The sequence below is a fragment of the Melospiza melodia genome, chromosome 4 (assembly GCF_035770615.1).
Source record: "Melospiza melodia melodia isolate bMelMel2 chromosome 4, bMelMel2.pri, whole genome shotgun sequence".
Taxonomy (NCBI): Eukaryota; Metazoa; Chordata; class Aves; order Passeriformes; family Passerellidae; genus Melospiza; species Melospiza melodia.
Window position 1 is genome coordinate 4,519,588 of NC_086197.1, and position 27,846 is coordinate 4,547,433.

The window sequence follows — 27,846 nt, forward strand, 5'->3', positions numbered from 1 at the left end:
TCAGTTCCTTGTCACTTCCCTCATCCTAAGACCCCTGTGAACACCGTCACACCATCCAACTTGGCCTTGGACAATTCCAGAGGTGGAGCAGCCACAGCTTTTCTGCGCTACCTTTTCAATGCTTCCCCATCCTCACAATAAAGAATTTCTCCCCAATCTCCCACCTAAATATCTCTTCTTTTAGTTGTACAAAGTTCCTCATTGTCGTTTCACCCTTGTATTTTCATCTATGGCTCTGTCACCTTGCCAGTAAAACCAGGACAAAGCTGCACTTCTGAAATGCACAGGGCTCCTGTGAGGGAAGTCCCTGCATCCTTCCATGCTGGATCAGGAAAGCATTTCCCACGGGAAGGAGCCCAGGCTGCCCTTTGGGGTTATTATATTTGTGAGGACCCTCATGGCAGGAAGGAATGATGGATCTGACTCCAAGCTCTCAGAAGGCTAATTTATTATTTTACGATACTATATTATATTAAAGAATGCTGTACTAAAGAATACAGAAGGGATACTTACAGAAGATTAAAAAGATAATAATGAAAACTCGTGACTCTTTCCAGAGTCCTGACACAGCTTGGCCCTGATTGGCCAAAGAGTCAAAACAACTCACAGCAGAATCCAATGAAACAATCACCTGTGGGTAAACAATCTCCGAACACATTCCACATGAGCAAGACACAGGAGAAGCAATCTATTATTTTCATTTTTCTCTGAGGCTTCTCAGCTTCCCAGGTGAAGAAGTCCTGGCAAAGGGATTTTTCCAGAAAATATGACTGTGACACCTCTGGTTGGCCAGAGAACAAAATAATGGAATCATTCTGGCTGGAAAAGCCATCCAGGATCATCAAGTCCAACCATTAACCCAGCACTGCCAAACCCACCCCTAAACATAACATCTCTGTGTTCTGGACACTTCCAGGGATAGTGATGCCACCACTGCCCTGGGGAAGACCTTTGGCTTTGCTCAGCTTTAAACTTGCAAATTCTGAGGCTCCCGTGTCACTGTCATATTTTCTGAAAAATCCTCTTTGCCCAGGATTCGTCTCTTGGGAAGCTGAGAAGCCTCAGAGAAAAAGGAAAACAATATTATCTCATTTGCTTCTCCTGTGTTTTGCTGCTTTGGAATGTGGTTGGAAATTGTTTATCCAACAGGTGGTTGCTTGATTGGTTTCATGTGAATTGTTTTGATTTAATGACCAATCAGTGCCAAGCTGTGTCAGGACTCTGGAAGGAATCACGAGTTTTCATTAGTATCTTTTAGCCTTCTGAAAATATCCTTTCTGTATAATATGATAATATAATATTATAATGTAATGTAATAACGTAATGTAATATTGTAATGTAATAATGTAATAGAATATTATCATATAATGCTATAATATTATAAAAATATAATATAATATAATATAATATAATATAATATAATATAATATAATATAATATAATATAATATAATATAATATAATATAATATAATATAATATAATATAGTATAATATATATGCCTTCTAAGAACATGGAGTCAGATTGATTCCTTCCTGCCACGAAGAACCCCAGAAAATGCCACAGTCCTGCAGGGTTTTTGGGCTGCTTTTGCAGTGCAGGGGGGTGCAGGCTGCACACCTGGAGGGTTCACCTGGGTAATGGAACCTCTCTGATTCTCTTTGCAGTGAAACGATTTAAGGAGCCAAAGGCAGAGCGGCGTCCCTGGAGGATATGGTGAGATTTTTTTCATTTGAAACTTGAAAAAGCTGTGTTTCTAATATTTTTTTTCTCTTATACTAACAATCTTCTATGCCCCCTGTGTATCCTGTATGACATTTAATTGTTGAATGAAATGTGCCGCTGCTTTCCCAAGGAAACTTCCATAAAGTAGCTGGTGCTCCCTAGAAATAAAATTTCCTGCTTGACTCCCTCAGAAAATCTTGTTTTTTTCCTCCAGGTTCTATGATACCTCCAAGCAAGCCATAGGTGCCCTCTTCATCCACTTTGCCAATGTTTTTCTGTCTGATCTCACTGAGGAGGACCCTTGCTCTCTGTAAGTACACAAGGCACTTGCCTTCATGCCCTACGCCTGCCAAAGGGAGAATTGTGTTGGGAATGGTCATGAGCAGTGGAAATGGATCCGTCTGAAGCACTGCATGGGGATAAACCCTGCTGAGCTTGTTTTTGTGCTCTCTGTTGCCTTCTTTGCTGGTCCTGCTTGGGAGATTTCTAAACCAAACTCCAGAAACTAAAATTTTCTAAAATGCTGAAACTAAATTTTTATCTGCAAAGTGTCTGAAGTAAAGGTGGGACTTCCACATTTACTTCAGACACTTTGCAGATAAAAATTTAGCTTCAGCATTAACCTCATCTTATTTTGAGAAACTCTTTTAGGTTTCAAAATGCTCCTTAAAACCTTCTGGCCCATCTCCTTTTTATATTAAAAATATTACATTTATAATTTTTTTTATATATATAATCTGCACCTTGATATGTTTCTTTAAGCAGACACAAGCTTGGCTAGGGCTGCACATAACCTCTCAAATGATGTATTGTTGTTTTTTTTTTTAAACAGACTGTGTTTTAAAATAAACCCTCTCATGCTTATGCTGTGCCCTTTGGGTGTGTTGTTTATTTTTCATGTGTGTTTTATGTTTCCCTGCACTGCCTGACTTGTCATCCTGAAGCAGCTCAAAACCCTCCAGCCCTGTCCCTGTGTCCTGCCCAGAATAAACCACCAGAGCTCCATGTCTGCATGGAATGCTCTGATTTTCCAGCAGCTGGAAGCTGTAAAAAGCCAGTCTTGAGCTTTTGGATGTAGAAAAACTTAATGTTATGCATTCAAAGTGGATATCAAAAGCAGATTGCTGTTTGCAATTTCTTGGTTCAGAGGCAGAGTTCTGGAAAAGGAAATGTTCACTGCTGTAGCCCCGTGCTTGGCATTTTCTTCATCCTGTAGAAATCTGGCAGAAAATATTGCAATAATGGAAAACTGCACAAAAAACCACATTAGTCTATGTGATTTTTTTTTTCTTTTTGGAGTTCATTAAATTACCAAGCCCTGGATTGGAGCTTGGAGCCTGCAATCCCCAGAAGGTCCCTGCAGCTCTCCTGCCTCTGGCACTCTGCCCAGGGACCCTTCAGCATCCAGAGCTGCAGAACTCAAACCCATTGAGCCAAAATCTCCTGGCAGGGGTGGGTTCAGCTCCTGGATCTGCAGTGGGACCTGAACTTGAGGTGTTTGGCACCTCAGGGCTCTTGCTGCTGAGCCAGGGCCCATCACCTCTCCCAAAACCTGCCTCTCAGTCTGTGTCTCTGCTTTTGGGAGCCTCTTGCAGCTGCTCAGAAAAATGGACTTTTTGCCTCTTCTGCTGCCAGTTTGTAGAGCAGCTGTGGTGCCCAAAAAGCTGCCATTTTCTTGTGTGAAATTCTGGGGACAGTTTGGTTCTGTTTCCTCTGAAACTTGAGATTCCTTTTTTTTTTTTTTTTAATTAAAAAAAATACGCTGCAAGTGGAAAATCTCCTTTTTGCAGGGGGTAACTTTTAAGAAGTATTTATTGCTATATGAATAAATAAGCAGTGCCAGAGAGTTGGTGGAGCCTGTCCCTTCTCTTCTGAACAAGCTTTTAAAATAAGAAATTGCTGGTAAGGCTCAGAAAAATGCAATAAAAGAGAAAGGAAGCGAGTTTGGATTGTTAAGCAGGCTTATTTAAAATCTTGGAGTTTTTAAATTCATTTCCATTATGAAATTAAAGATTTTTGAATAATACTTAAGCACACTGAAGCTGAAACCTGAATTTTCCTCTGCTCTTAGCTACCTTATTAATTTCATCCTGGATGCCACGCTGGGGATGCTGCTGATCTGGCTGGGTGTGAAAGTTGTCTCCTGGATTGTTCAGCACAAGAAATACACATACCTGGTCTTTGGGGAGTATGGTAGGTGTCACCTGCTCTGCCCACAGGGGCTTGGTGTGCTCACACCTGGGAATGGGGGCAGGAATGGCAGGAGCTGCAGTCTGGGGCTGGAATGGGAGCAGTGTTATCCCTTCCTCAGGGAGCCTCTGAGGGTGAGTTAAATGCTAAAACCACCCTGGAAATGGGATCAGTGTTATCCCTTCTTCAGGGAGCCCCTGAGGGTGAGTTAAATGCCAAAACCACCCTGGAAATGGGAGCTGGAATGGGAGCAGTGTTATCCCTTCCTCAGGGAGCTCCTGAGGGTGAGTTAAATGCCAAAACCATCCTGGAAATGGGAGCTGGAATGGGAGCAGTGTTATCCCTTCCTCAGGGAGCCCTTGAGGGTGAGTTAAATGCTAAAACCACCCTGGAGTGAAGCAGGGTGGTGAGGAAAACCATGTTCAGGAAGCTGAACATTTCCTTGGGTGTAAAATATACCCCAGGACATCTTTGTGGTAAATTAAGGTGTGTAAAGTTCTTTCTGGACTTCTGTGGGTTTTTACCTCCCATCTCCATTGAGAATATGGAGTTTTTCTTGCATTTGCCTTGGGCTGTTGTGGGGATCAGCCAGGCACAGTCTGACCCTAAAAGTTGAGTTTTCAAGCACTGCCTCTTTCTCTTTAAATTCCTGCCTTGAGATGGAGAAAAAACTTCCAAAAAGCTGCTCTCAGCCAGCCCCACTAGAGGGTAGCAGTTCCCTTCCAAAAGAGCAGAGCCAGATTGCTGGAGAAGCTGCAGGAAAAGGGAAAAAATTAATGCTCAGCCTGTTTTACATTACATCTGATGTACAGATGAATTCTGTCCTATTTCAGAAAATACATCTTATTCATAAAAATTGCAGTCTTGCCATTAAGATGTTAATCATGAAGTCTGTTCTGAAGTTAGTCTGGGGGTTTTTTTCTGTGTTTTTTTGTAGCTGGTCTGGTATTTGAGCTGGTGAAACTTGGACCCAGCTGGGATCAGTTTGGGGACCCCAGTGCCCTGTGAATTTCCTCAGGCTCTGCAGATGGGTCATGGCAGAGGGTGAAGGGCCTGGCTGGGTTTGTGAGGCAGCAAAAGCAGCTACAGACTGGGAATGAGATGATGTGGGCAGGGCTGGCTCTCCTCAAGCCTGAGAGGGGCTTTCCAGGCTGATCTCCAGAGCAGTTTGAGCATCCTGACAGCAGGCACTGGGTGGGGGCAATACCTTCTGTATTTTCCCTTTTAGCTCCTCCTTTATAATGGATCCCTAAACTTAGATGAGACAGAAGAATATAATACAATAAATATAATAAATATAATACAATAAATATAATATAATAAATCATAAAATATGATTGATATAATATGTGATATAATATGTGACATATGTGATATAGTATAATACGTAATATATAATACGTATATATAATATATAATATACTATATATAATATACTATATATTATATATTATATGTTATATGTTATATATTATATATTATCCAGATATTCTTAGTTCAGGAACTGGAGTTTTTCCCCTTTGGAGCAACAAGGACTGGAAGCCCAAGCACCTCAGGACACAGCTTCAGCTTTGTGTGCCACGTCTGCAGTTGAGCAGAAGCAAAAAACATGAAAAGTGTCTTGGCAGAGCAGGGATGAACTTGTTGAGCTGTAGCTGGCCCCTCATTAGGGCTGGCTTAGACCACAGAAACAGCTCGGTCCTTTGAGAAAATCTTGCTTTCATTAGTGAAAAACAAGTTTGTGCTGTTGCTTGAATTTGGTTCTTGGATTGGGGGTTAAATATCTCATCCATCAAGTACAGTTTTTGGTGCAGGTCTCTGGCCAGAGTGGCCCCAGTGGAAAATACAGGTGGGGAGCCAAGTGACATGTCCAAGGCAATCCTGTGGCAGGGCTGGGGAAGGAAAACACTCCTGCCCTCATCTCTGCTGTTAAGTAACTTCCAAAACAGTTGGGAAGACGCTTGTAAACTTTGTACAGTTTGATGCAGGCTCCAGGAACATGATTCATTTGCTGGGCTAATTGCTGTACCAGACTTCTGCTCCTCAGGAGAATTGAGGGAAGCAACATAAGTCCTGCAGAGGAGAAAGCCAGGGGAGCACAAAATCCATGTTGCAAACAGCAGTCAGTGCCACTGCTGCAGCCATCAGAACAGAAGGGTTCTGATTTTGTCCAATACCCATCTTCCTGCATCAACCTGGAGGGGAAAAAAATAAATCTGTCACAGCTGTGTCCTTCCAGCAGCCCTGCAGCTGATGCAAAGCACTGCAGCTGTCCTTTGGTGTGGGCTGCAGCAGTTCCTGCTGCTCTCTGGTTGCTTCTCCTGCCTCCACAGCCCTGGCTGGCTCCCCCTGTGCAGCTGCAAGAGCTGCATTAATGGGGAAGTAAAGTAAAGTAAAGGGGAGGGGAAGCACCTAAATCTATGCTGCTATTTTAAGCATCCAGCTGTCCAGAATTGTTTAGAAAGATCAATTATTTCCATATTTCCAAAAAGCCAGGAACAGGCATTCTGAGATGGGCCTCTCTTGTGCCTGAGCTCCTGGCCAAACACTGCTGCAGCCAGGAATGACCTGTTTTACAGCTAGTGAGGAATCAAAGGCTCCTGTTTGCTCATGTTCATCCATCTTTTGCCCAAAAGCTCCTGATTACTCTCTGAACTGCCTCTAAGCACAGGAAACTGCATTTTGGAAAGTGCTGTCTCTTCTCAGGATGCCTCAGGATCAAAGATTGGGCAGTGTGTTCTTGGCACAGGTGGGCTTTGGGCAGTGAGGGTTGCCTTACACCTACTCAGAGCTAACAAACTCCTACCCCTGGAGGTGTTGGAGGCCAGGTTGGATGGGACCCTGAGAAGCTCCCATGGCAGGGTGTGATGGTGTTCACAGGGCTCTCAGGCTGAGGGAAGAGATGAGGATCTGACTCCATGTTTCAGAAGGCTGATTTATTATTTTATGATATATATTACACTAGAACTACACTAAAAGAATAGAAGAAAGGATTTCATCAGAAGGCTAGCTAAGAATAGAAAAAGAAAGAATGATAACAAAGGTTTGTGGCTCGGACAGAGAGTCTGAGCCAGCTGACTGTGATTGGCCACTAATTAAAAACAACCAACATGGGCCAATCACAAATTTACCTGTTACATTCCACAGCAGCAGATAACCATTGTTTACATTTTGTTCCTGAGGCCTCCCAGCTTCTCAAGAGGAAAAATCTTAAGGAAAAGATTTTTCCTAAAAGATGTCTGTGACAGCAGGGGGTTTGGAGCTAGGTGATATTTTTAATGTCCATTCCAACCCAAACCATTCTGTGATGATTCTGTGAAATTCCACAAATACACCATTGCTGTAGCAGGTCATAGGAGCTGTTCCTGTAGGGAACCATCACAGGGAGGAGAACAAAGCAGAGTTAAAGCTTCTAAAGATGTGGGAGATGGATGCCCAAGTTCTTGCAGGTGCTGTTGGGTGGGACAGACTGAGCAGGGGACGTGCTGGCTCCAGTCAGGGTGTGCAGATCAAGCCTGACTGAGCTTTGTGCCTCATCTCCAAGCTGGTCCAGCTCTCTTCTCCCTCCCCATGGAAATGAGCAGCTCCCTAGAGAGCACCTTTGTATGGCTGCAGTGCCCTGACATTTTAATTGTGTTCAGTAATTCTCCAGCATAACTTTAGAAATACCCCAGTATTTGTTTTAAATAAACAAATGCGATGAATTTGCATTGAGAGAGAGATTTCCTGCAGTGTGCAAGTCAATTTTTCTAGAGGAGCATTAAGAAATGAGGGGGAGGAAAAGTGTTCTCAGTGGAAAATGTCCCTCTGGATGCCCATCTGGATGTTGACTTGTGGCTGTGGTCACTGGCTAGCTAAGCCTGATGCTTTGTTCAGTGTCTGGAAATGGAAAGGCATCCTGCTTGGAGGCCTTCAAAGTCTGTTTAGTGGCCTGTTGAACTCTGCTGGTCAAATTTAGTTCTAGGAGAACGTGCTCTGTGCCAGCTGCTGAGTTTAACTGAGGACCTGTGTAGGCTGAATCTGGCCCCGTGGTGATGCTGTGCAAAATTTCCATAACAAATATTCCCACGTCCTGGAGCAGCCAAGGGAGCTGGCTGCTAATGCCTGAGGAAATACTGCTGGAAATGGAAATAGCTCTAACCTGAGGGGCTGCCTCTCCTCAGCCTGCTGGGCTTTTCCATCCTGGGGCCAAGGGGGAAAAGTGAGGAGAGGGCTGAGGGTCCTGCTCAGGGACTGAGTGTGTGGTTGGGTCTCTTGCTCTGAGCAGGGGTTTGAGGAGAGAAAAGTGTTTGAAAGCAGTGGAAGTTGTACTGGGTGACAGGCTGGGGGTAGAAAAAGTCAATAAAAACTTCTTAGGAGACACACAAGTGGTACCACCAAAACCAAGGGATCCAAGTATCAGTGCCAAGTACAAAGGGCAGTGTCACAGACATATTTTCATGAAAAATATTTTCTTTAGGATTTTTCCTCCTGAGAAGCTGGGAGGCCTCAGGAACAAAATGTAAACAATGGTTATCTGCTGCTGTGGAATGCAACAGGTGCATCTGTGATTGGTCCCATAGAGTTGTTTCTAATTAATGGCCAATCACAGTCAGCTGGCTCGGACTCTCTGTCTGAGCCACAAACCTTTGTTATCATTCCTTTCTATTCTTAGCTTAGCTACTCTTCTGATGAAACCTTTTCTTCTATTCTTTTAGTATAGTTTTAATGTAATATATATCATAAAATAATAAATCAAGCCTTCTGAAACACGGAGTCAGATCCTTGTCTCTTCCCCAGTTCAAGAACCCCTGTGAACACGGTCACACGGTAGGAAACAGCAGTAAACTCTGAACTGTGTGAAATGTTCACTTGCAGGGCAAACCCAGGTTTTTAGAGATGGGAATGTGATGAATCAGAGCAGCCAGGTGGGTCCAGTGAACACCCCAGGCCCTCTCTGGCATTTTCTGCACCTGAACTAAAATGATTGAACCATAGAATGGTGTGGGTTGGTGTCAGAACCCAGGAAATTCCTCTGGCTGCCCTGGAGCACTCGAGCCTCTGCCCAGGGGGCTCATAGACCTTGGCACAGAGCCCAAGACCTCTGTGCCTTTGATTTAGCCCTTGGAAAAAACAATTACCGACCTTATATGAAGAATTACAAGCCACAAATGGTTAAGCAGAATGATAGTGAATTTCAGGCTGGTGCTGCCCCTTTTCTGGGCAGCACCAGCCTGAAAAAGGACCCATGTTAACAGAGGATTAACCTTTAAAAAAATAACCTGTTGTATATTCATACACCTCATACATGATGCATAAATTCCATTTAAACACAGGATTCTGTCTGGTCAGTGTCAGCTTCTTCCTCTGAATCCCAACAGCGCCTTCAAGGCAGGAAGAAGTTCATTTCTTCTGATAATGGGGCAATAAATTCTCTTTCTCTGAAAGATTCAGGTGTCCTGTGGCTGCTATCTCACTGCCAGTCCTTTCTTTAGAAAAAGTATCCTACATAGCATAGTTTCTATTTTAATATTTTTATAACCTAAAACTATATTTAACACACTACTCAAGAGAATTAATACAGTATAACTTTCTAACACAACACATATAATACTCATTTTAATATTTGTGAAAAGCCACTCATAAAACACATGCATTTTTCACAGGAGTGAAGGAGAATATTAATTTCTCCTTTCTCTTCTTTGGCCTGGAGAGCCCAAACCTGCAGAGAATGCAAAGAGCCATGGCTGTGGTGGGGAATGGCAGTGGCCTGTCCCTGCAAGGGGGAAGGTGTTTGGGACAGATCTCAGTCCTGCTGCTGCTTTTTGGGCAAGCTGAGAGGACAGAGGGAAGTGCTGTCGCTGTCACAGAGAGCCAACCCACAAAGGCTGCTGTGGCTGCAGCCCTGTCCCTCCACGGGGGACAGAGCACAGCTGGCAACACACAGCAGAGGGGAGAGAGTTCACATGCAGGAAGGACACAACAGATGTGTTTGTTTTCCTGTTTTGTTTGTGCTCGGAGCTCTGATGGGTGCTGATAATGTGGGGGATCCTGGGAGAATTGGTTTGTTTTTGGGGTAAAAAGGTTCACTGGACCCAGAGTGTGTGCCAAAGGCAGCCAGGCACCCCAATCTATTGGGAGAGGCTTTTAGGAGGATCAGAGCCTCTCTGACACCAGCCTGTGCTGCTCCAACACTGCTCCCATCTCCTCCCAGACCACCCATTATGCTGCTGCCTGCCAGAGAGCAGAGATTCCTGCCTCTAAAACCTCCACAGGCTCTGCTGGGTGTGCTTCCACATAACCTTCCTGGCTCCGTGTCCCTGCCTTCCCTCCGTGCGGTTCCTGCTGCTTTGGCTCTCTGTGCTTGCTCTCCTCACCCCTGCACCCTCAGCTTCCCTCCTTCCCTCTCCTCTTGTTTGCTTCCTTCTCATGGCTTGAGCAATTAAGAATTTGGGGCACAAGGGGATCCTTGGACACTACCAGGATGCCTCTGCTTTGTAGCTGTAGCTTTGCAACAAGGCAGGTGTGTGGTGGTGTTCACAGGGGTCTCAGGTTGAGGGAAGAGATGAGGATCTGACTCCATGTTTCAGAAGGCTGATTCATTATTTTATGATATATATTACATTAAAACTATACTAAAAGAATAGAAGAAAAGGTTTCATCAGAAGGCTAGCTAAGAACAGAATAGCAAAGAATGATAACAAAGGTTTGTGGCTCAGCTCTCTGTCCGAGCCAGCTGGGCTGTGATTGACCATTAATTACAAACATTTAACACGGGCCAATCACAGATGCACCTGTTGCATTCCACAGCAGCAGATAACCATTGTTTACATTTTGTTCCTTGGGCCTCTCAGCTTCTCAGGAGGAAAAATCTTAAGGAAAAGATTTTTCCGAAAAGATGTCTGCAACACAGGTGTTTTGGTATGTTGCTAACAAATGACAGAATAAGGACAAATGTACTTGAAACCCCATTTTGCACTTGCTGGGAAGCTGATCCCCACAGGGCTGGGGCTGGTTGGGCACCAGCTCTTACCAAATCCCAGCACATGCTGCTGGGTTTTTGTGGCCAGAGGTTTTTACTGGTGTGGATTAATGTGCCTTTGCAGGCTGCTGGTGTTGTTTTCCCCTGCCACATCTCAGAATTGTGCTGAAAAGTGGGGAAAAACGGGCAAAAGTCTCTCAGCCTGCTGACATCTGACCACATCAAGTGTTGGCATCTCAGTGCCAACTGTGCAGGCTCCCTTGCATGGATGGAATCCCAAATTCTGGGCAGATTATGCTGGAACAAGTGCTGCCAGGGGTTATCTTTGTCTGTAAGTGGTAAGAGGAAATGCTGCAGCTTTCCTGAGCCAGATAGGGTAGCTCAGTTTTGCAGAGCTGAGATATTCTGGTGAGCCAGGGGAGGTGATAACCAGCTGGCAGGGGCTGAAGCAAGCACATGTAATAGATACAGAACCATTATTGTTGTTAGCAATACAAATATGCTTTTCCTTATTTCTTGCTGAGTGCCCCGTTGGAAACATTCATATTTAATTAGCATTGATTCTTTTTGAGTGAATTGCTTTAAAAGCTGGGGTGATGGAGCCCCTGTTTCTTGCTCAGACAGTATCACATAACCAGCCCTTCACTTCATCAGCACAATGAAATAATTCTGTTCAGCACTGACAAGTTATGCTGCTTGTAGTGAAAATGGTGACTTGAAATTTTTCAAACTGTTTCTGGTAACTGTGTGGGTAAGGCTTGGCAGGGAGCACGTTGCAGATTATATTTTAATGATTTATTTGTGTTTATTTTATTTTATAGAAGAGTGTGCAGGTACTGACTGGTCCTTATAGAGAAGAGGGTCAGTGTCAAGCATGAGACAACTTTTCTGTCTCCTCCTGTCCTCTGTCCCAGATTTAATATTCTGCTTTTCCAGGTGACCCTCCACAAGCTGCTGCCTGGATTGGCCAGTGTATCCTCTACTTGCTGATAATGGTTTTTGAGAAGACTGTGATTAGCCTTGTCCTGCTTATCCCTGGTTGGACAAAGGTAAGCAGTGTTTTTCTAGCTGTAGCTGTTGTGGTTTCTTTTTGCTTTGCCTGATTCATGGTTCCCATTATTGAAGGCCTTTAATCCTCACACTTATTGACAGCACTCTGTAATCATTAGATATTACTTAAATTTTGGGAAACATTACTTTCATAATCGTTTGGCTTCTGGTGCATTATCTTGCTAGTCAAAAGCTAATGGAATAACGTTTTAATTTTCTTTCCCATTCTTGGAAGGCTAAAAAGGGCTGGGCTGGCAGCTGAGCTCCTTCAGTTCTGCCAGAGGATTTCTATGTTATTCTGTCAAGTCAGTCCATGTTGGTGTTTTGTGATCCTGTGCTTAAACTGGGGGATTAGAGATTAATGTGAGAAGTGCTACATGAGTAGCGTGTTGTCTTTTCCTGCTCAGCTGCTTCTGTATGCCAGCAATGTTAATTGTGTTGATCAGAAGTTTATCTTTAAGAAAATAAAAAAAAATAATAACCTGTGGGGTTTTTAGCCACTTACCTGTTGGCAGGTAGATGTGATGGGTGTAAAAACCTAATTCTGAGAGCTTGGAGTCCTCTTCCAGCAGGCTCTGAGGTGCCAAGCACTGTGTGTAACTTCACTGAGGAGTTGTCTCCAGCAATCTGGGAGCACTCATCTCTTCAAGGGTTGTCCTTCAAACCCAGTAGCCCACAGTGCTCACACTTGGATGTGAATTTGTCCAGCAGCACCAATCCAGATCCAGAGAAGCTGCTGGACTCCTCTCCATGATTACTGCTCATGGCCGGTGTCCTTGTTCTGCAGATGAGCTCCAGGGAGCCAAGGGAAGTCCCACCAGTTGTTGTCATGGATAGTTACACTGAAAGTCTTGTTTCTGTACAAAATCATGTGTTTGGCAGCTGGGCTGAGGGAATATTCTGTGTCATCCTTTAAGAGCTGGGCTGAAGCACAGGCTGCAGGGCTCTGGCTGCTCATGTGAGAAGACAAGCAGTTTTCATCAAAGATCTTGCAACAGAGCTGTTCAAACAATGATGAAGTGTTCTAAGTAATGTTATAAATAATGTTAAAGTGTTCTAAATGTTCTCTCCTCTGCAGCTTCAGCAGATCCTCCTGGGTTACATCCCAAGCCCTCAGCTGGAGCTTGTCCTGGTGATGTTTGTTGTGCCTTTCATAGTCAATGTAAGAGGTGCCTCTGCAGTGCTGGGGGGTGGTTTGGAGATTTCAGTGCATCCTCATGGGAATGTGCACAGGGAGTGGCTGGGGACAGCCTCAAAGTGCTGGGACAGGGTGCAGGAGTGTGCAGAGAAATCTGTGGGTCACAAATCTGTCACTGCCACAGTCTGTGCCCAGTTCCCTTCCCTTTCTCTGACTCTTCACCTCTTGGAATAAAGCGGGGTCTCCTTAGGTGAGGGCTCATCTCAACAGCATGGGGATGCCCAAAACACTTTAATGTCCTATAGGACGGCTTGTGACCCTGACAATCCAGTCATTTGGCTGGATGTCAGATTGTATTACAGCAAGACAAGGTGCTCAAGGTTGCCCAGAACTGTTCTTCTCAAAACTAGTTTGACAAAACCCTCTTGAAAGCTTAGCTCTTTCCTGCTTCCCCTGATTCTGGGTAATCCTTGAGCTGCTGCCCAGTTCCTGCTAAGGTGGGCAGTGGGAACAAGGTGTTAACACTCAGATGCTCCCTGGACAAGCAGGGAGTTGAGCTTTGAGCTTTCAGCTCATCCCAGGCACATTTCAATGGATGCAGCACTGGCAAAGCTGGATTGATCTGCCTCTCTCCACCATCCCAAGCTGCATTTCCACATTGGAAAGAAAATTCTGGTCCTCAGAGACCTGACCAGGGGTTACTGGTTCAGGCAGATGAGCTTTGGGTGGAGCTTGGTTCAGGGGTTATGTTCTGGTGGAAACTCAGCCTATTGTGGTTTTATTTAATCTGGAAACAATAGGACTTGTGTAAGAAGGGACTTAAGGAATTGGACTCATCCAATCCCCATGGACACAACTGATGCAGGGCTGGTTTGGATGTGAGGTTGGTCAAGGCTGGATGTCTGGAGAACCCAAGAGGAGAAGAGATATCTGTGATTGATTTACTCTGCATTTTGGTCTCTGCAATCTGCTGATGTAACTTCTTTCCCCCCAAGGCCATTATGTTCTGGGTTGTGGACAGCTTGATCATGAGGAAATACAAGCAGAAGGATGCCCTAGACATCAATGGATCCACAGAAACCCCTCGGGCCAGGAGGACTGAGGAATCTCAGGTGAGACCAGGGATGCAAACTTGTGTTTCAGACCAAGATGCAGATTTGTGGGCTGGTCTGGGTGTTTTACCACAAACCTGTAACAGGACATCACATTGCCTGGGCCTGGGGTGGTGCTTCATGGATGTGAATCACCCTGCCAAGGCAAACTCTCTCTAACCATGAGCAATATGACAGTCCAGGAGATGCTGCTGCAATACTGCCCTGGATGATGACAATGATGGGGGGATGAGCTGGCTTCTGCACTGATCTGTGTGTGCAGGCTAAAACTGCCCCTCTGAGCTTTGCAGTGTTTAATTGTAATTAATTTTGGCTGGGAAGAGCTACTTCCCTCTCTGTAATTGTTAGCATCCCTTTTAGAGGACAGGGCTTAGCTGGGAATCCTATTTTGGTATTTGGTATTTTGTATTTTTGGTATTTTTTCAACCAGATTATTGTCCCTTAGCTGGAGGAGGCTGTGTTTTGTTTAGTCTGAGCCTGACAGTTTGAAAGTTCTGGTGGGGGAGGAAATGCTGCAGTTCCAGCAGACTTTGAGATGACTTTGTTCTTCTTAATCATGTGTGGTTTGTTGGGTAGGTGGTGTCTACTTCTCACTGACCTCTGGGCAGAGTCCACACTCCTGGTCCCTGGGAGGAATTCCTTCCTTTCTCCTGGCACCCAGGCCTGGTTCCAGTGTGTTCTGTGTGTATCTGCTGATATCCTGCAGCTCACTGGTGAGACTCACCAAGATAAGATAATTTCTGGCAATCCCAGCCTGGCTCCTGCAGGAGCTCCTGCTGAGGAATTCAGGGTGAACAGAAATAGCTCTTGCTCTCTGAGTTCTTTCCTAAGGAGTAACTCAGCTCTTGTGCTCTCCACTGGAACACTGCAGGTGTCTGGGAGCTCTCTGGGACAGCATGAGTGGCTGTGAGGATTAATCCTGAACATATTCCCCTTTGTGAGAGAGGGAAGTGTTTTGATGCTCACTTCAGAGTTGAGAAAAATTGGAATTTACAGTCCATGACCTTTGCTCTTGGGGCAGCAGGAGCACAAACTGTTTTCCCAGGTCCTGTTCTGCTGTATTTAAAGTCTGGTTAAACTCTCATTTCAATGTGGGAGTAGAAGCCTAGGGTCTGTTCTTGCCTCCTAACAAGTGTATAGAGACTAAAGAACACCAGTGACCTTTAACTTTCCACTGAAATTACTTATTCCCAATTTATTGTTAACTGGTGAGTGGCTCTTTCAATCACCTGGTAACGTGAGCCTGTCCAGCAGCATAAAACACACACAGCCTTAGCTTCAAAGCTTGTTTTTTATCTTTGCCAAATGAAAGCTTCACTGCAGTGTTCACTGTACAATATTTATTGTGAAATAGATAACTGGAAGGAACAATACCTGCTAATTTCCAGATGCTGAGAAATACTCTTCTGGCAGCTCAACAGGCTGTGGAAGCAATTCCCACAACCTGCCACTTTCTGTCAAAGGTTTCTCTCACCTTCCAAGGACCTGACTGCTTTTCTCTGAAGACTTCAGCAAGAATTCAACAATGTGCAGCTCACCTGTTCATCCTGAACCCTCTGATCCGTCCCTGCAGTACCAAGGGACTGGTTTTTCCTTGGAGCAGTCTGCAGGGATTGCCTCCTTCAGGCTCAGACACGTTCCTGTGCCTCTGGCCAACAAATATTTTGGGCAGAGAAGGAAGTTTATGAAGAAATACAGAAGTGGGTGACCTGTTTTCCAACTCTTTCTTGGCACTGGGCCTTGAGGAATAGCCTTAAGCTCCTGCTTCAGGTGTCAGCCTCTTGAGCTGTGAACTACAGATCATGTTTGACTGCCTGAGCCCTACAGCTGCATTGACTGGAATTTAGGCTCAGAAGCAGCAGATGAGCATTTTCTGGGCTTGTTGCTGCTAAATCACCTGTTCAAGTGGGGGAATTTCAGCCCAGGGCAGGGGGAAGGGGGGCTGGGCAGAGCTGATGTGTCCCCCAGGTTTATCAGGGCCCATCGGGGCCGTCTCGCTGCAGGCGCCACCAGCTCCCACTCACTGCTGGCTTCAATTTCAAACCTCTGCCTATCTCACCGAGGCAGTGTCAGTGTTGTCACATGAAGCAGCAGTTTGTGCTTGGAGAAGGAGGGGCAGAGATAGAGTGGGCTGAGTTAACCTGTTAGAAGCCCACGCTCCGTGCTTTCCCCAGGGGCAGCAGGAAAGCTCAGCTCTGTCCTTGGCTCCTTGGTGGAGCAGCAGCAAGAAGAAACCCAGCAGCAGCAATCCTGGAGGAGGATTGTACCCTCCTGGAGAAGGATTGGAGCCTCCTGGATGAGGCTGTAGCCAGGTGGGGATCAGTCTCTTCTCCCAGGAGAACTAAAGGGAACGGCCCCAAGTTGCATGATGAGGAGGTTTAGATTGGATATTAAAGAAAATTTATTTAATGAAAGGGTGGTCAGGCACTGGCACAGGCACTGGCTCATCCTTTGGTGAACCAGAGGATGAGCTTTTGCTGCTTCTTTTACACTGAATCCCTGAAAGGGACAAACTCCCTCTTATGGTTGGAAGAATTTCATCCTTCTTTCCTTCCACTCAGTCTTAAGCTTTGGGTTGTTTCAGTCCCCTGCCCTGCCTTGCAAATTTTCGTGGAGTAATTTTTTCCCCCCTTTTGTGGGATAGAAAAGGATCTCTTAAATGCCAGTTTACATCCAGTGCTGTTCAGCCTGGTGAAATTATTTCATCTGCAAGGCCCTTATTTTTGCTTTGTATGTGTCCTGCCCTTGACCTGAGGCTCTTTTCCCTTGCCCTTGTAACTCCCATGAACTTTAGATCTTATCAGTGATTTCTTTGTTTCCTCCACTCAGGAAAACAAGTCAGTTTTAATAATGTTTTATTTGATCTTTTTTCAGTTGTGTTTTTTTTTTCCCCCAGGGAGGTGGATGAGTTTCTGTTCCTTTCCTGAAGGATTACATTTTTAGAGACAACCCTTAAAGCAAAAGTCCACTAACAGTGGTACTTGTGAGAAAAATTAAGGTGAAATCAGAGGCTGGAAGGGAAGTTAATATACTGCATGAGGGCCTGCCTTTGGTCAGGATGGAGTTCAGCACCTGCCCTAATTCCCTTCATAAGGAACTCTGTATTTTGGCAGGTGAACTCTGTATTTTGGCACTCACTAGATGAAGATGCTGATAGACACCAATACAGTGCTGCTTACTTACATTGAAACATTTAGAAAGTCCAAGAGCAAGTTGGATTTGCTGAGAAACAATTTTATTTTTTTATTTTTTAATTATTTTTAAAATTTTAATTAGTTCAAACTCGTGGTGAACTCAGGTGCCAGGAAGATAAATGAAGGTGGACATGGAAATACTTCTGGAAGGAAACTGTCCCACCTCACAGCCCTCCTGACTGGTGGCAAATCCCTCTGTGGAATGTGAGGTGTTTGAGGACTGCTGAGTGAGGCAGCAGCACATTGTCCCAGGATGGAAAACCATGGGCAGAGAAGGAAGTTTATGAAGAAATACAGAAGTGGCTGACTTGTTTTCCAACTCTTTCTTGGCACTGGGCCTTGAGGAATGGCCACAGGTCCCAGCTGTGCCACCAACCCTCTGTGATCCTGACCTGGATGCACCTGTAGTGAAAGAGCCTTGTCCAAGCTGTTCTGAAAGCTCCCAGACTGGAGCTGGGCTTGCAGATGATACCTGAGGGTGTGTCCTGTGTCTGTCATGGCAATGAGGGGCTCTCTCATGGTGCTGCTTCCTAGGGAATTGTGGAAAGGTTCTGGGGGACTGTTGCTGGTGTAGTTTCCTGTAATTGAGGTGTTGGGGCATGGCTTGGACTTGATGATCTTGAAGGTCTCTTCTGTGAATTCTGTGCAGTGTGTGGTGGGCAGGTGGCAGCCTGGATGGGTCTGGATGCACAGATCCCTGCTTGGCTGCAAGGGGATTTGCGTTTTTAGCTGAAATCCACCCAAATCACCAGTTCAGCAGGCCCCACAACCAACCTGTCAGAGCTCAGTGAATTCACAGTGCTGCCTGTGAGTAATTACACACACATTTCTTCAGGTCCAACAGCATCACAATATTAATGTGATAAACAGAGGAAATCTTCACGTGAGAGAGATGGAAACTCGCCAGTGTGTGTCCTGAACCACAAAAAAAATTCCTTGAGACCAATGAGGGGGACAACAAGAGAGCTTAATCCACTCTGCTGCTGTTCTTTGGGTGTCTGGCAGTGAGGAGGATGATGGAGGGGCTGGGGTGTGTGTGAGGGTGGGGAGCAGGAAATCTTCCCCTGCGGCTCTGCTGCTGCTTTGAAGTCTCACTGACTCACTGGAGTTGTGTTAGTTTTGTTTTTCCTGTTTGGTGCTTTTGTTGCTGTGGTGACTGGCCCTGTGGCTGACAAGTGGAGGGCTTGTTAATTCACAGCTGTGTGTGGAGATACAGATAGGAGTGATTCCCCCTGCTCCTGGTTTTGCCCAAGGGATCCTGAGCTCTGTTGGGAACGGTCTGTGGGTGAGCACTGGGATGAAAGTACGTGAAAATCCATCCTTTGACTTGGGTCTTGGAGCTGGAAGGTTGCTGAGTCAGGCACAGGGAGATTTCATGGTGACAGTGCAGCTTCTCTCGCTCAAATGAGGGTGTTTGAGGAGATGGAGGTGGGATGGGCTTCAGCAAACAGCCTGGTCTGATGGGGAGCAGCTGAGGGCATGCAGGAGAAAAGGAGGCTCAGGGGTGACCTTATTCCTCTCTAAAACTCCCTGAAAGGAGGTTGTAGCCAGGTCTCTTCTCCCAGGTAGCAAGAACTGAAGGGAACAGCCCCAAGTTGCACCAAGGAGGTTTAGATTGGATATTAAAGAAAATTTATTTACTGAAAGTGTGGATAGGCACTGGCACAGGCTGCCCAGAGAAATGGTGGAATCACCATCCCATAGAAGTGTTGAAGAAACATGTAGATGTGGTGCTTAGGGACATTCAGGTTTACTGGTGAGCCTGGCAGTGCTGGGTTAATGGTGGGACTCAGCCTGGAGGTCTTTTCCAACCTTGAGGATTCAATGATTCCAACCTGTCCAGCCATGAATATTATCCGTGCACATTGCTGGCTGGCTAGAATTGTGTTTCACCTCTTCTGCTGAAACCCCATGCCAGCCATCTCCTTGATAAAATCCAGCCTTTTTCCTCCAGCAGAGAATGTGGCTGCCCACACGTGGCTCCGTAGGCATCTTGCAAATGCTCCAGGCTGGTGGCAGCCAGTTCAGAGCAGCCCATGGTAGCCTCAGATGTGGAGTTAACTACTGAGGGTGTAGGGGTTCCTTTGGGTCCTCCAGCAAAAAAAAAAAATGTGTTTTTTTACCTCAAGCACCAGTGAGAGGTGTCAGTGCTGTGCTTTGGCTCCCAGGAGCTGCTGTGCCAGGTGGAAATGAGGTGCTGCCAGGCCAGGACACCCCTCCTGAGCTGACTCCATGGCTGAGGCTGAGCCTGCAGCCCTGCTTGCCCTTGTGGCCGAGCTGTGCAGGTGACAAGCAGCTGGGGGCCTGGGAAATGGTCTACGTGTGGTACAGCTGTTCCCAAAATGTGTGGCCTCGTTTTTGCGCATCTCCACTGAGGCCTCAGCCAGGCCTGGGCATCCATGTGTGAGTTGTGTCTCATGGGGATCAGAGCCTTCAGCTGCCTGTTCTGCTCTCAAGGAAGGGGCTGGGACACCAGATGGTTGTGGTGCCCAAATCTCCTTGGCTGCTGTTGGAGAGATGGTCTAGATGAACTTGAGGCCTTACCCATCTGCCAGAGTGTAGCCATGAGACTAATAAGGGGCTTGGAGCACAAGCCATACGAAGAGCAACTGAGGAAGCTGAGGTTGTTTAGCCTAGAGAAAAGGAGACTAAGGGGCGACCTCATCACTCTCTACAACTTCCTGAAGGGTGGCTGTGGCGAGCTGGGGGTCGGCCTCTTTCTCCGGGCGACAACAGATAGAAAAGAGGACACAGTCTCAGGCTGCGTCAAGCAAGATGTAAGTTAGAATTAAGAAGGAAATATTTCACAGAAAGAGTGGTCAGATACTGGAATCATTTACCCAGTGAGGTGGTAGAGTCATCATCCCTTGAAGAATTCAAAAAAAGACTGGATGTGGCACTTGCTGCCATGATCTAGTTGAACAGTTAGAACATCGGCTGGACTTGATGATCTTATAGGTCTCTTCCAGTCTTGAACTTCTGTGATTCTGTGATATTTTCTGAAAAATCCTTTCCTTAGGATTTTTCCTCCTGAGAAGCTGAGAGGCCTCAGGAACAAAATGTAAACAATGGTTATCTGCTGCTGTGGAATGCAATAGGTGGATCTGTGGTTGGTCTCATGGGGTTGTTTCTAAATAATGGCCAATCACAGTCAGCTGGCTCAGACTCTGTCTGAGCCACAAGCCTTTGTTATCATTCGTTCTTTTTCTATTCTTAGCCAGCCTTCTGATGAAATCCTTTCTTCTATTCTTTTAGTATAGTTTTAATGTAATGTATATCATAAAATAATAAATCAGCCTTCTGAAACATGGAGTCAGATCCTCATCTCTTCCCTCATCCTGGGACCCCTGCAAACACCACCACACCAGAGAGGATTGGATCTGGCAGCAGACCCCTCTGTAGGATTGCTTGACTCATTCAGCAAGCAGAATTGAGAAGCTCTGAGGCCTTTGATTCCATCTGTCTGTTCTCCTTTCCAGGTATTGCTCTCTCCAGACATGGATTTTGATCAGTCTGAAAGCGACCAGGACATTCCAGGGCTCTGGGGAACCAGCCAGAAGATGAAGCAGCCCAGCTACCAAGTGGTCATCTGACAGCAGCAGGACAAGGAGTGGAGGAAGGAGCAGCACTGTGATCCTTGAGCTGGCCAAGGAAGGGCAGGGTGGGGAAAAATGGGTGTCCCTTGTGGATCTGCAGAGATCCTTTTGCCTGCCTCATCTTGGATTTATCCTGCAATTGTGGATGCTGTCTGTGCATCCTGGACAGGCTTGAGCAGTATCTGCTTTACCTGTTTCCCCCACACGCAGGCACGTTGAGGTTGGGGATACAGGGATGGATTTTCCCTGGCTGGACAACTGGGTGTGACTTTTTTCCTTTTGTCAGGACTAGAGACTGAAATGAAAATATTGTCTGGTTTTTTAATAGAAAAAGAAAGAAAAAAAAAAAAAAGGCTCTATTCTGTAGTACCTGAACTGTGACACTTTTATATGCACAATGCTCAAAAGAATTGGTTTGCAATATGTATTTAAATGTCTTGAATTGGGAAGCTTGTCCCAGTGGATCTGATTCTTTTTACTGTTTTATAAGGAATCCAATAAATCTTTGAGCTAAAATTGCTTCATAGATTAAATGCCTTCATGTGTTTAATGTTCTGCACAACCCCAGTGCTGTGAAAGGGAGGAAGGGGAGAAAGGGAGCTATTGAGATCTTTTCTGACAGGTGAGATTGTGTTTCTGCAGCAGGGCTGGTCTGGTAAACCTAAAGATGAAGAGCTTGAGCCACAGAGGTTGGTTTGGGTTGCAGGAGCTGCTTCAGTGCAAGCCCTGATGCTGCAGCCTCAGCCTGTGCTGGGCTCCAGAGCAGACTCAGATGGATCCCAGTCAGCACCTTACAAGGGAGTGTTTACTGGAAGCTGACAGCTCCCCTTTCACTCAGTTTAAAATAAACAACTGGAATGTCTGCAGGATCTGATTCAAGCTGTGTCTGCAGCCCCATTAGCCAGCCCTGTTTTGGGGTAAGGAAGGACCTGGGGTGGTGCAGCTGATGGAGGAGACCCTGGCTCACCCCAGGACTGGCACTTTCTGCTCCAAGTGTGAAGTGCAGGGCCTTGCCCTGTTTGCTTTCCTCTGTATTTGTCCATAAACACAAAAATGCAAAACACTTTGCAGCTGTGCTGGGGAGAGGGTGAGCACAGAGCAGCTGCACCAGCCCACTCCCAGGCTGGATGCAGAGACACAGCTGTGCAGCCAGAGCCCAAATGGGAGGACAGTCCTTGGAGCAGGGATCCAGGATCCCTCATGGAGCCTTAGACAGCCTTTGCTTCTTGCAAGACAACTCCCCTTAAGTGATGGGTGGGAATGTTCTTTTATTTTTCCTTTCTCCCTTGTATTTTTCCCCAAGAAAACAGCCCTTGTTAAGGAGTGAAAATTAAAGGATTTGGATTTTCTAACTTGGATAGATTTAGATGTGAAGGCTGAGCTCGGAGCATGAGAAGATATTTGGTGGGGGGTTTTTTTGGGGTTTGGTTTGTTGTTTTTCTCCTGACTTCAAAGTGGTTTGAAGCCTTAGATGCAAATCAAAGTCTGGGATGCCCCTCAGTGAGCAAGACACGCTTGGCTACACTTGCAGCTGTGCAGCTTTAGAGTGTTTTTCTGGAAATTAGGTCCTTTTTTTTTTTTTGTTTTTCTTCCTTAATGAAGGGTCAAAATCCTACTTCTGCTGGCACATCAAAAGGCTTTTGGAACACATGGCACACAGCTCTCTGAATGGATTATTTATATTGCTCAGTGCAGTTGGTTTCAGAGCACAACTTCTGCTTGTCTGGAGGATTCTGCACTGGTAAGGGTGGAATAAGTCCTGTGCTGTGCAAGGTTTTGACTGGAAATAGATGGAAACAGCTTCCCTATTGGAAACTTGCTCCCTGTTTTGAGCAACACTGGTATTTTGGAGTTTTGCTTTTGCTATGGGGCTGCACAGTGCAATGCTGCAGTGGGTGGAGAGTGCAAATTTGGACAAAGCAATGTCCTTGTCCTAAACTGTGAGTGATATGATCTTCATTTTAGCTCTTAATTGAGGCTGAGAAGGTTCACAATCAGCAATAGCAGGACAAATAAAATGTGGGGGAAGGTTCTCCCCCCCAATCCTTGTGAAGCCAGTGCTGTCCCAGCAGCCCTGTTCCCATCTCTGGAACGGTGCCATGCAATCCATGAAATTGTTTCCATTGCACTCCAGAGTGAGTGCTCAGCCTCATTCCTGAGCTGTCTGAGCAATGTGCAATCACTGGGCACATCCCTGTGAATCCAAGTGCTCTGTGACACTCTTGGAGATGGGAACAAATGCAGCTTCACTGCAATGACTGCACAGAGGTCTGGGAGCTCTCTGGGACAGCATCAAGGGCTGTGAGGACCAAGCCTGAACATATTCCCCCTCATATTCTCAATATTCTCATATTCCTCCCCATGTGAGAGAGGGAAGTGTCGTGATGCTCACTTCAGAGCTGAGAAAAATTGGAATTTACAGTCCATAGTCTTTGCTCTTGGGGCAGCAGGAGCACAAACTGTTTTCCCATGCCCTGTTCTACTGTATTTAAAGTCTGTTGTTAAACTCTCATTTCAGTGTGGGGGTAGAAGCCTAGGGTCTGTTCTTGCCTCCTAACAAGTGTATAGAGACTAAAGAACACCAGTGACCTTTAACTTTCCACTGAAATTACTTATTCCCAATTTATTGTTAACTGGTGAGTGGCCCCTTCAGTCACCTGGTAACGTGAGCCTGTCCAGCAGCATAAAACACACACAGCCTTAGCTTCAAAGCTTGTTTTTTATCTTTGCCAAATGAAAGCTTCACTGCAGTGTTCACTGTAAAATATTTATTGTGAAATGGATAACTGGAGCCTTCAGGAGACCTTGAGTATATTGCTCCAGGTGCTTCATTGGGCTTGATCCTTGTTACCTTCAGGCCCTGAAAGAAATGTGTTTCCTTGGCTGGAGGAGGAGAAAGAGGAGCAATGATGAATTATCAGCAGTAGGTGTGTGTTTATATATATATTATATACATATCTATATACAGAGGAGAGGAGGGAGAGCCTGAGCCATCCCTCCCCTTAGCAATGCACGTGTACAGCACAATGTGGGAGGAGAGGGGAGGTTTCAGTAAGGACAGCATGGAGACACCTGCCAAACCCTGGGGTGTCCAGAAATTCCCTGCCACTTTCCTGTTTGCTCCTTGCCAGTGAAAGGGGAGGTTGTTTGGGTGTGGGCCTGGGTGATTTCCTCCTCTCTTCTTGGGCAGAGGAGTCAACTTCACAGCTGTTCTTCCTCATCTCTTCCTGGCCCACAAGCAAACTGCAGAGCATTAAACCTTATTATTACTATTATTTAGTGTTATTATTCCACACTCAGGACTGTGCTGAAGGCCTTGCCTTCAGCTCTCCCTCACAGGAGAGCTATTTCTCAAGATAGCAGGGCCCAAAGCAGTAGTTTCTTCTTTATGTTCTGTTCCAAAGTACGAGCCTTGGCACGAGTTTTGTGCTAACTGAGCTCTCTGTAAGGATCTTCCAGAGTGCAGTTCAGTCTTGCTGGTTGCTTTTGGCTGTTTGCAGGCAGCACATGGTGTGAGTCAAGAAACCATGCTTGCCACCTGCTCTGCTCCACGGTGCTTGCAGCACTAACGAGCTGATCAGGCAACTGGAAAATCACCACCCCACCCCCAGCAGCTGGAGCTCCAACAGCAACAATATGATTTAATTGTTAAATATGGAAAAAAAAAATAAAAATCAATCAAGATTGAACGTATTTCTGTGGGTCCCTGGCAACTGTTTTCTCCTAACACATGGATGTCATTTAATTCCTGGAGATGCTTCCACGCCCAGCCTCCCTCCTTTTCAATTCTGGAAAGGCAGTGTGTTCATGAGCTCAGTTTGGCCTTGCCATGGAAATGTCTTTGTGGTTGTCAAGTCCCCTTTGGACAAGCTCTTTGCTAAAACTCCCCCGTGGCTGATCTGCAGCATTGCTCAGTGATGCCTCACTCTAAAACACAGCACAGCCTTGCAGTTTTGGGTTTGGAGCACCACCTGCAGTGGGGGTGGCTGGCAGACCCCTCTGTAACCTCCTGCTGCCAAATTCCTGCTGCGCACAAATTCCTGCAGGGTAAGGAAGGAGAAGAAGCCAGGGGAAATCGGGATGAAAATTTTCTGACAATTTGGAATAAATAAAGACTTCCTCCCTGATTACAAAAGCAGCTAGAGTCGTCTAGTAGAAATTCAGGAGGCTGCTTTGTAGGCTCACAAGCTGTTGTGGGTACTGGGTTGTCATCCCTTAGGAAGTTTTAGTCTTTGCTGAGCAGGAGGAGTGTGATGCTTAAGGACATGGCAGATCACAGTGGAACTTTGTTTCCTCCTGAGGGAGTCAAGACTCAAGAAATCACCAACCCTGCAATATTGTTTAAATTGAATAATGCTGAATTAACTGACCCACAGAATGGGAGCCTGCACCACTGCTGTTGCTGAGGACTAGAGGTGCTTTTTAAGCACACAGCCTGTGCACCAAGACAGCAAAAAACCCCATCAAGGTTTTCACCACTGTTTTAAGGGTTTGTAGTGATTCAGGGAAGGTCATGTTTAGTGGCAAATCCAGACCTCATCCCAATAACCAGGAAAGCAATACCCTCCTGTGGGCTGTTGATTTAAGGTTTTGATTTTGCTTGATGCTAACGGGTCATTGCAGATGAACATCCACCCACCTCTCCTCTCTCTTTTTGTCTTTTTCTCCTTTCCCCATGGACCAAGGTTGGAGCAGGTGCTCCAAGTCACTTCTTTGCAAAGCCTATCACCTCAACAGGCACTGTTCTGTATGATCTGCCTTTTGTGGGGTGACTCACCAGCCCCAGTGGGCTTTGCACAGATCCCTGCATGGGTTTATTTTAAGGCCAGCAGCCTCTGCACTGTTCACTGGGTCATTTCTCCCCCCCTTCCCACTGAGAGAGCATCAATCATGCCTTTAACCACGTCCTTTCCCCCAGCCTTCTTTTTCTTCAGGAATCTGATGAGCATTCATTTAGCATGAAAGAGAGACAGCTGATTTCCAAGGACAAAATCCTTGGTTTCTTTGGCACCAAAAGATAAGGAAACACTCAGAAGTTGCCTAGAACAGGCTTCAGAAGGGACCTGCTATCCCACATGCTGCTGCAATGCATTGCTGTGACCAGTTTTAAAAGCTGTTGATTGTCCCAAAGCTGGTCCCTGTGTCGAAGGGATGAGAAGCCAAATAGTCCTGGTAGCTCCCATCGATCAGTTTGTCCGCGTTGTTTTTGGCAAACCAGCACTCAACCTCCTGCTGCCCATTGTAGATCCTCCTCTGCTTCCACACCACAGGAACCAGCCTCCCCTTCACCTTCAGGGTGTTTGTAGGGTTTGCCTTCAACGCCTCTGTTTGGTTCTGCCCGACCTCCCGATGACTCGTGTTCAGGGATTCCTGGAGAAGTTTAACTTCATGGCTCAAGAACTGACCTGCAAGGCAAGATGAAATAAGAGTCCATGACTGGCTGATTTGCGCCTGTTTATAAATTGTTGTGGTTTGGTGGTTTGTTTGTTTTTTGGGTTTTTTTTTTGGTAGGATGCATTTGAGGATTGTCAGCCTATGGATCTTCTCTGAAAAGAGCAGGATGAGGCTTGTTCCTGTGATTCATTTCTAAATCCCACAAACACAGAGGTTAGAATAAAACCCTATTTATTTTTTTTTTCCATGGGTCACTAAAGAGCTAAAGTGTTTTTTTAGCTGTCAGTAGTAAGCTCCCTTCTGTGGGACATGGTTACTGGAGGTTAATAACCCACACAATGTCCAACAGCAACCAAAAAGTTCTAGGCCTGAAGATTCAAATTCTGTTCCCTTGCTTTCTTGGGAGAAAGTTCTTCTAGGCCAGACCTAAGTGTGGATTTAGGGATTTGTGAGAATGGCCTGAGCCCAAAACTCCATTCCTAAGGGATTACTTTCTCCTTCACCTGGAGGTGGCTGAGTGGCAAAGAAACTATGGTAGAAGCTTTAGAGTTCTGCATGTGTACATGACCAAAACCATCGATACTTCTCATTGGCTGAAAGAACACAACCATCTGGCCATTAGCTGAGCCTACCTAAAGCCTAATTCATTCAAAAGGTAAAGGTGGCTCTTCTTTCATTTCACATTTGAAAAAAAGGGGCCACAAAAATTTCTTGGGGAAGATTTGGTTTCTGTCTGTACTTGGGAGCATCAAGCACGTGTATTCTAATAGGAACTGTACTGAACAATCATTAAAAGAGTGGAAATGTGAAAACCAGGCACAGCTGGGATAGGGAGAGAAAGCTCCTACAGGGTAAGGCAGGAGAGGAGTTGGAGGTACTAGAAAGAGAGAAGTTGTTTGAGAGAGGATGTGAAAGTCTCACCTGGGAACTTAATCCCCACCTGCCTTGCTCCTTCCCTCCTGTCTCCCCTCAGAAACACCATTTTTGTCTGATTTACAGCTCCGAACCTGAGAACCTGCCACCTACCCAGTAGCCCGTGGGAGTCAGAAGAGAGGCCTTTACTGTTGGAGATGTAGAACCCCAGGTGATTCCTCTGGTACGGGGCTGGCTTCTTGTAGTGGTGGATGAGGATGACGAAGCTGATGGAGTCCCGGATGGTCACGGTGATGTTGGAGAAGGCAGAGATGGACACCTCCAGGCTCCTGCTCTGCACCACGGCACTCCGGCCACAGGACAGGACGAGCCTCTCCCCATCGTCCAGGATGACCCTCTTGGGTGTGATCTCCAGGTAAGACCTCTCTGGCTTGTTGCTGAGGATGGTGATGGTGCTGAAGTAAGTCCGATGCTTCTTGTGGCCGTTGGGCGGTGCGGGAGCTCCGATTAACTGTCCGTTCACAGTTACACCTTGCAGGAAAACAATCAAAAAATTGTTTTAAGTGAAAGCTGGAACCCAGCATCACAGGGCCACAGAACAGTCTGAGCTGGAA

The 27,846-nt window shown here is 45.9% G+C and overlaps 2 protein-coding genes across 2 annotated transcripts in view; one reads left to right on the plus strand and one right to left on the minus strand.

The window, feature by feature from the left end:
* Positions 1-21,481, plus strand: part of LOC134417950 (store-operated calcium entry regulator STIMATE-like) — a 35,510-nt gene extending 14,029 nt beyond the window's left edge. The window contains exons 2-8 of the mRNA XM_063155818.1: positions 1,667-1,715; positions 1,939-2,034; positions 3,796-3,917; positions 11,812-11,924; positions 13,004-13,087; positions 14,059-14,175; positions 20,849-21,481. Coding sequence (XP_063011888.1) covers positions 1,667-1,715; positions 1,939-2,034; positions 3,796-3,917; positions 11,812-11,924; positions 13,004-13,087; positions 14,059-14,175; positions 20,849-20,962 — 695 coding nt within the window. The 3' untranslated portion in view covers positions 20,963-21,481. The remainder of the gene's footprint in view (positions 1-1,666; positions 1,716-1,938; positions 2,035-3,795; positions 3,918-11,811; positions 11,925-13,003; positions 13,088-14,058; positions 14,176-20,848) is intronic.
* Positions 21,482-23,665: 2,184 nt separating this feature from the next.
* ITIH5 (inter-alpha-trypsin inhibitor heavy chain 5) overlaps positions 23,666-27,846 on the minus strand; it is a 49,552-nt gene continuing 45,371 nt past the window's right edge. Inside the window, exons 13-14 of the mRNA XM_063153689.1 lie at positions 27,386-27,763; positions 23,666-26,370 (exon numbers count right to left, since the gene is read on the minus strand). Coding sequence (XP_063009759.1) covers positions 26,072-26,370; positions 27,386-27,763 — 677 coding nt within the window. The 3' untranslated portion in view covers positions 23,666-26,071. The remainder of the gene's footprint in view (positions 26,371-27,385; positions 27,764-27,846) is intronic.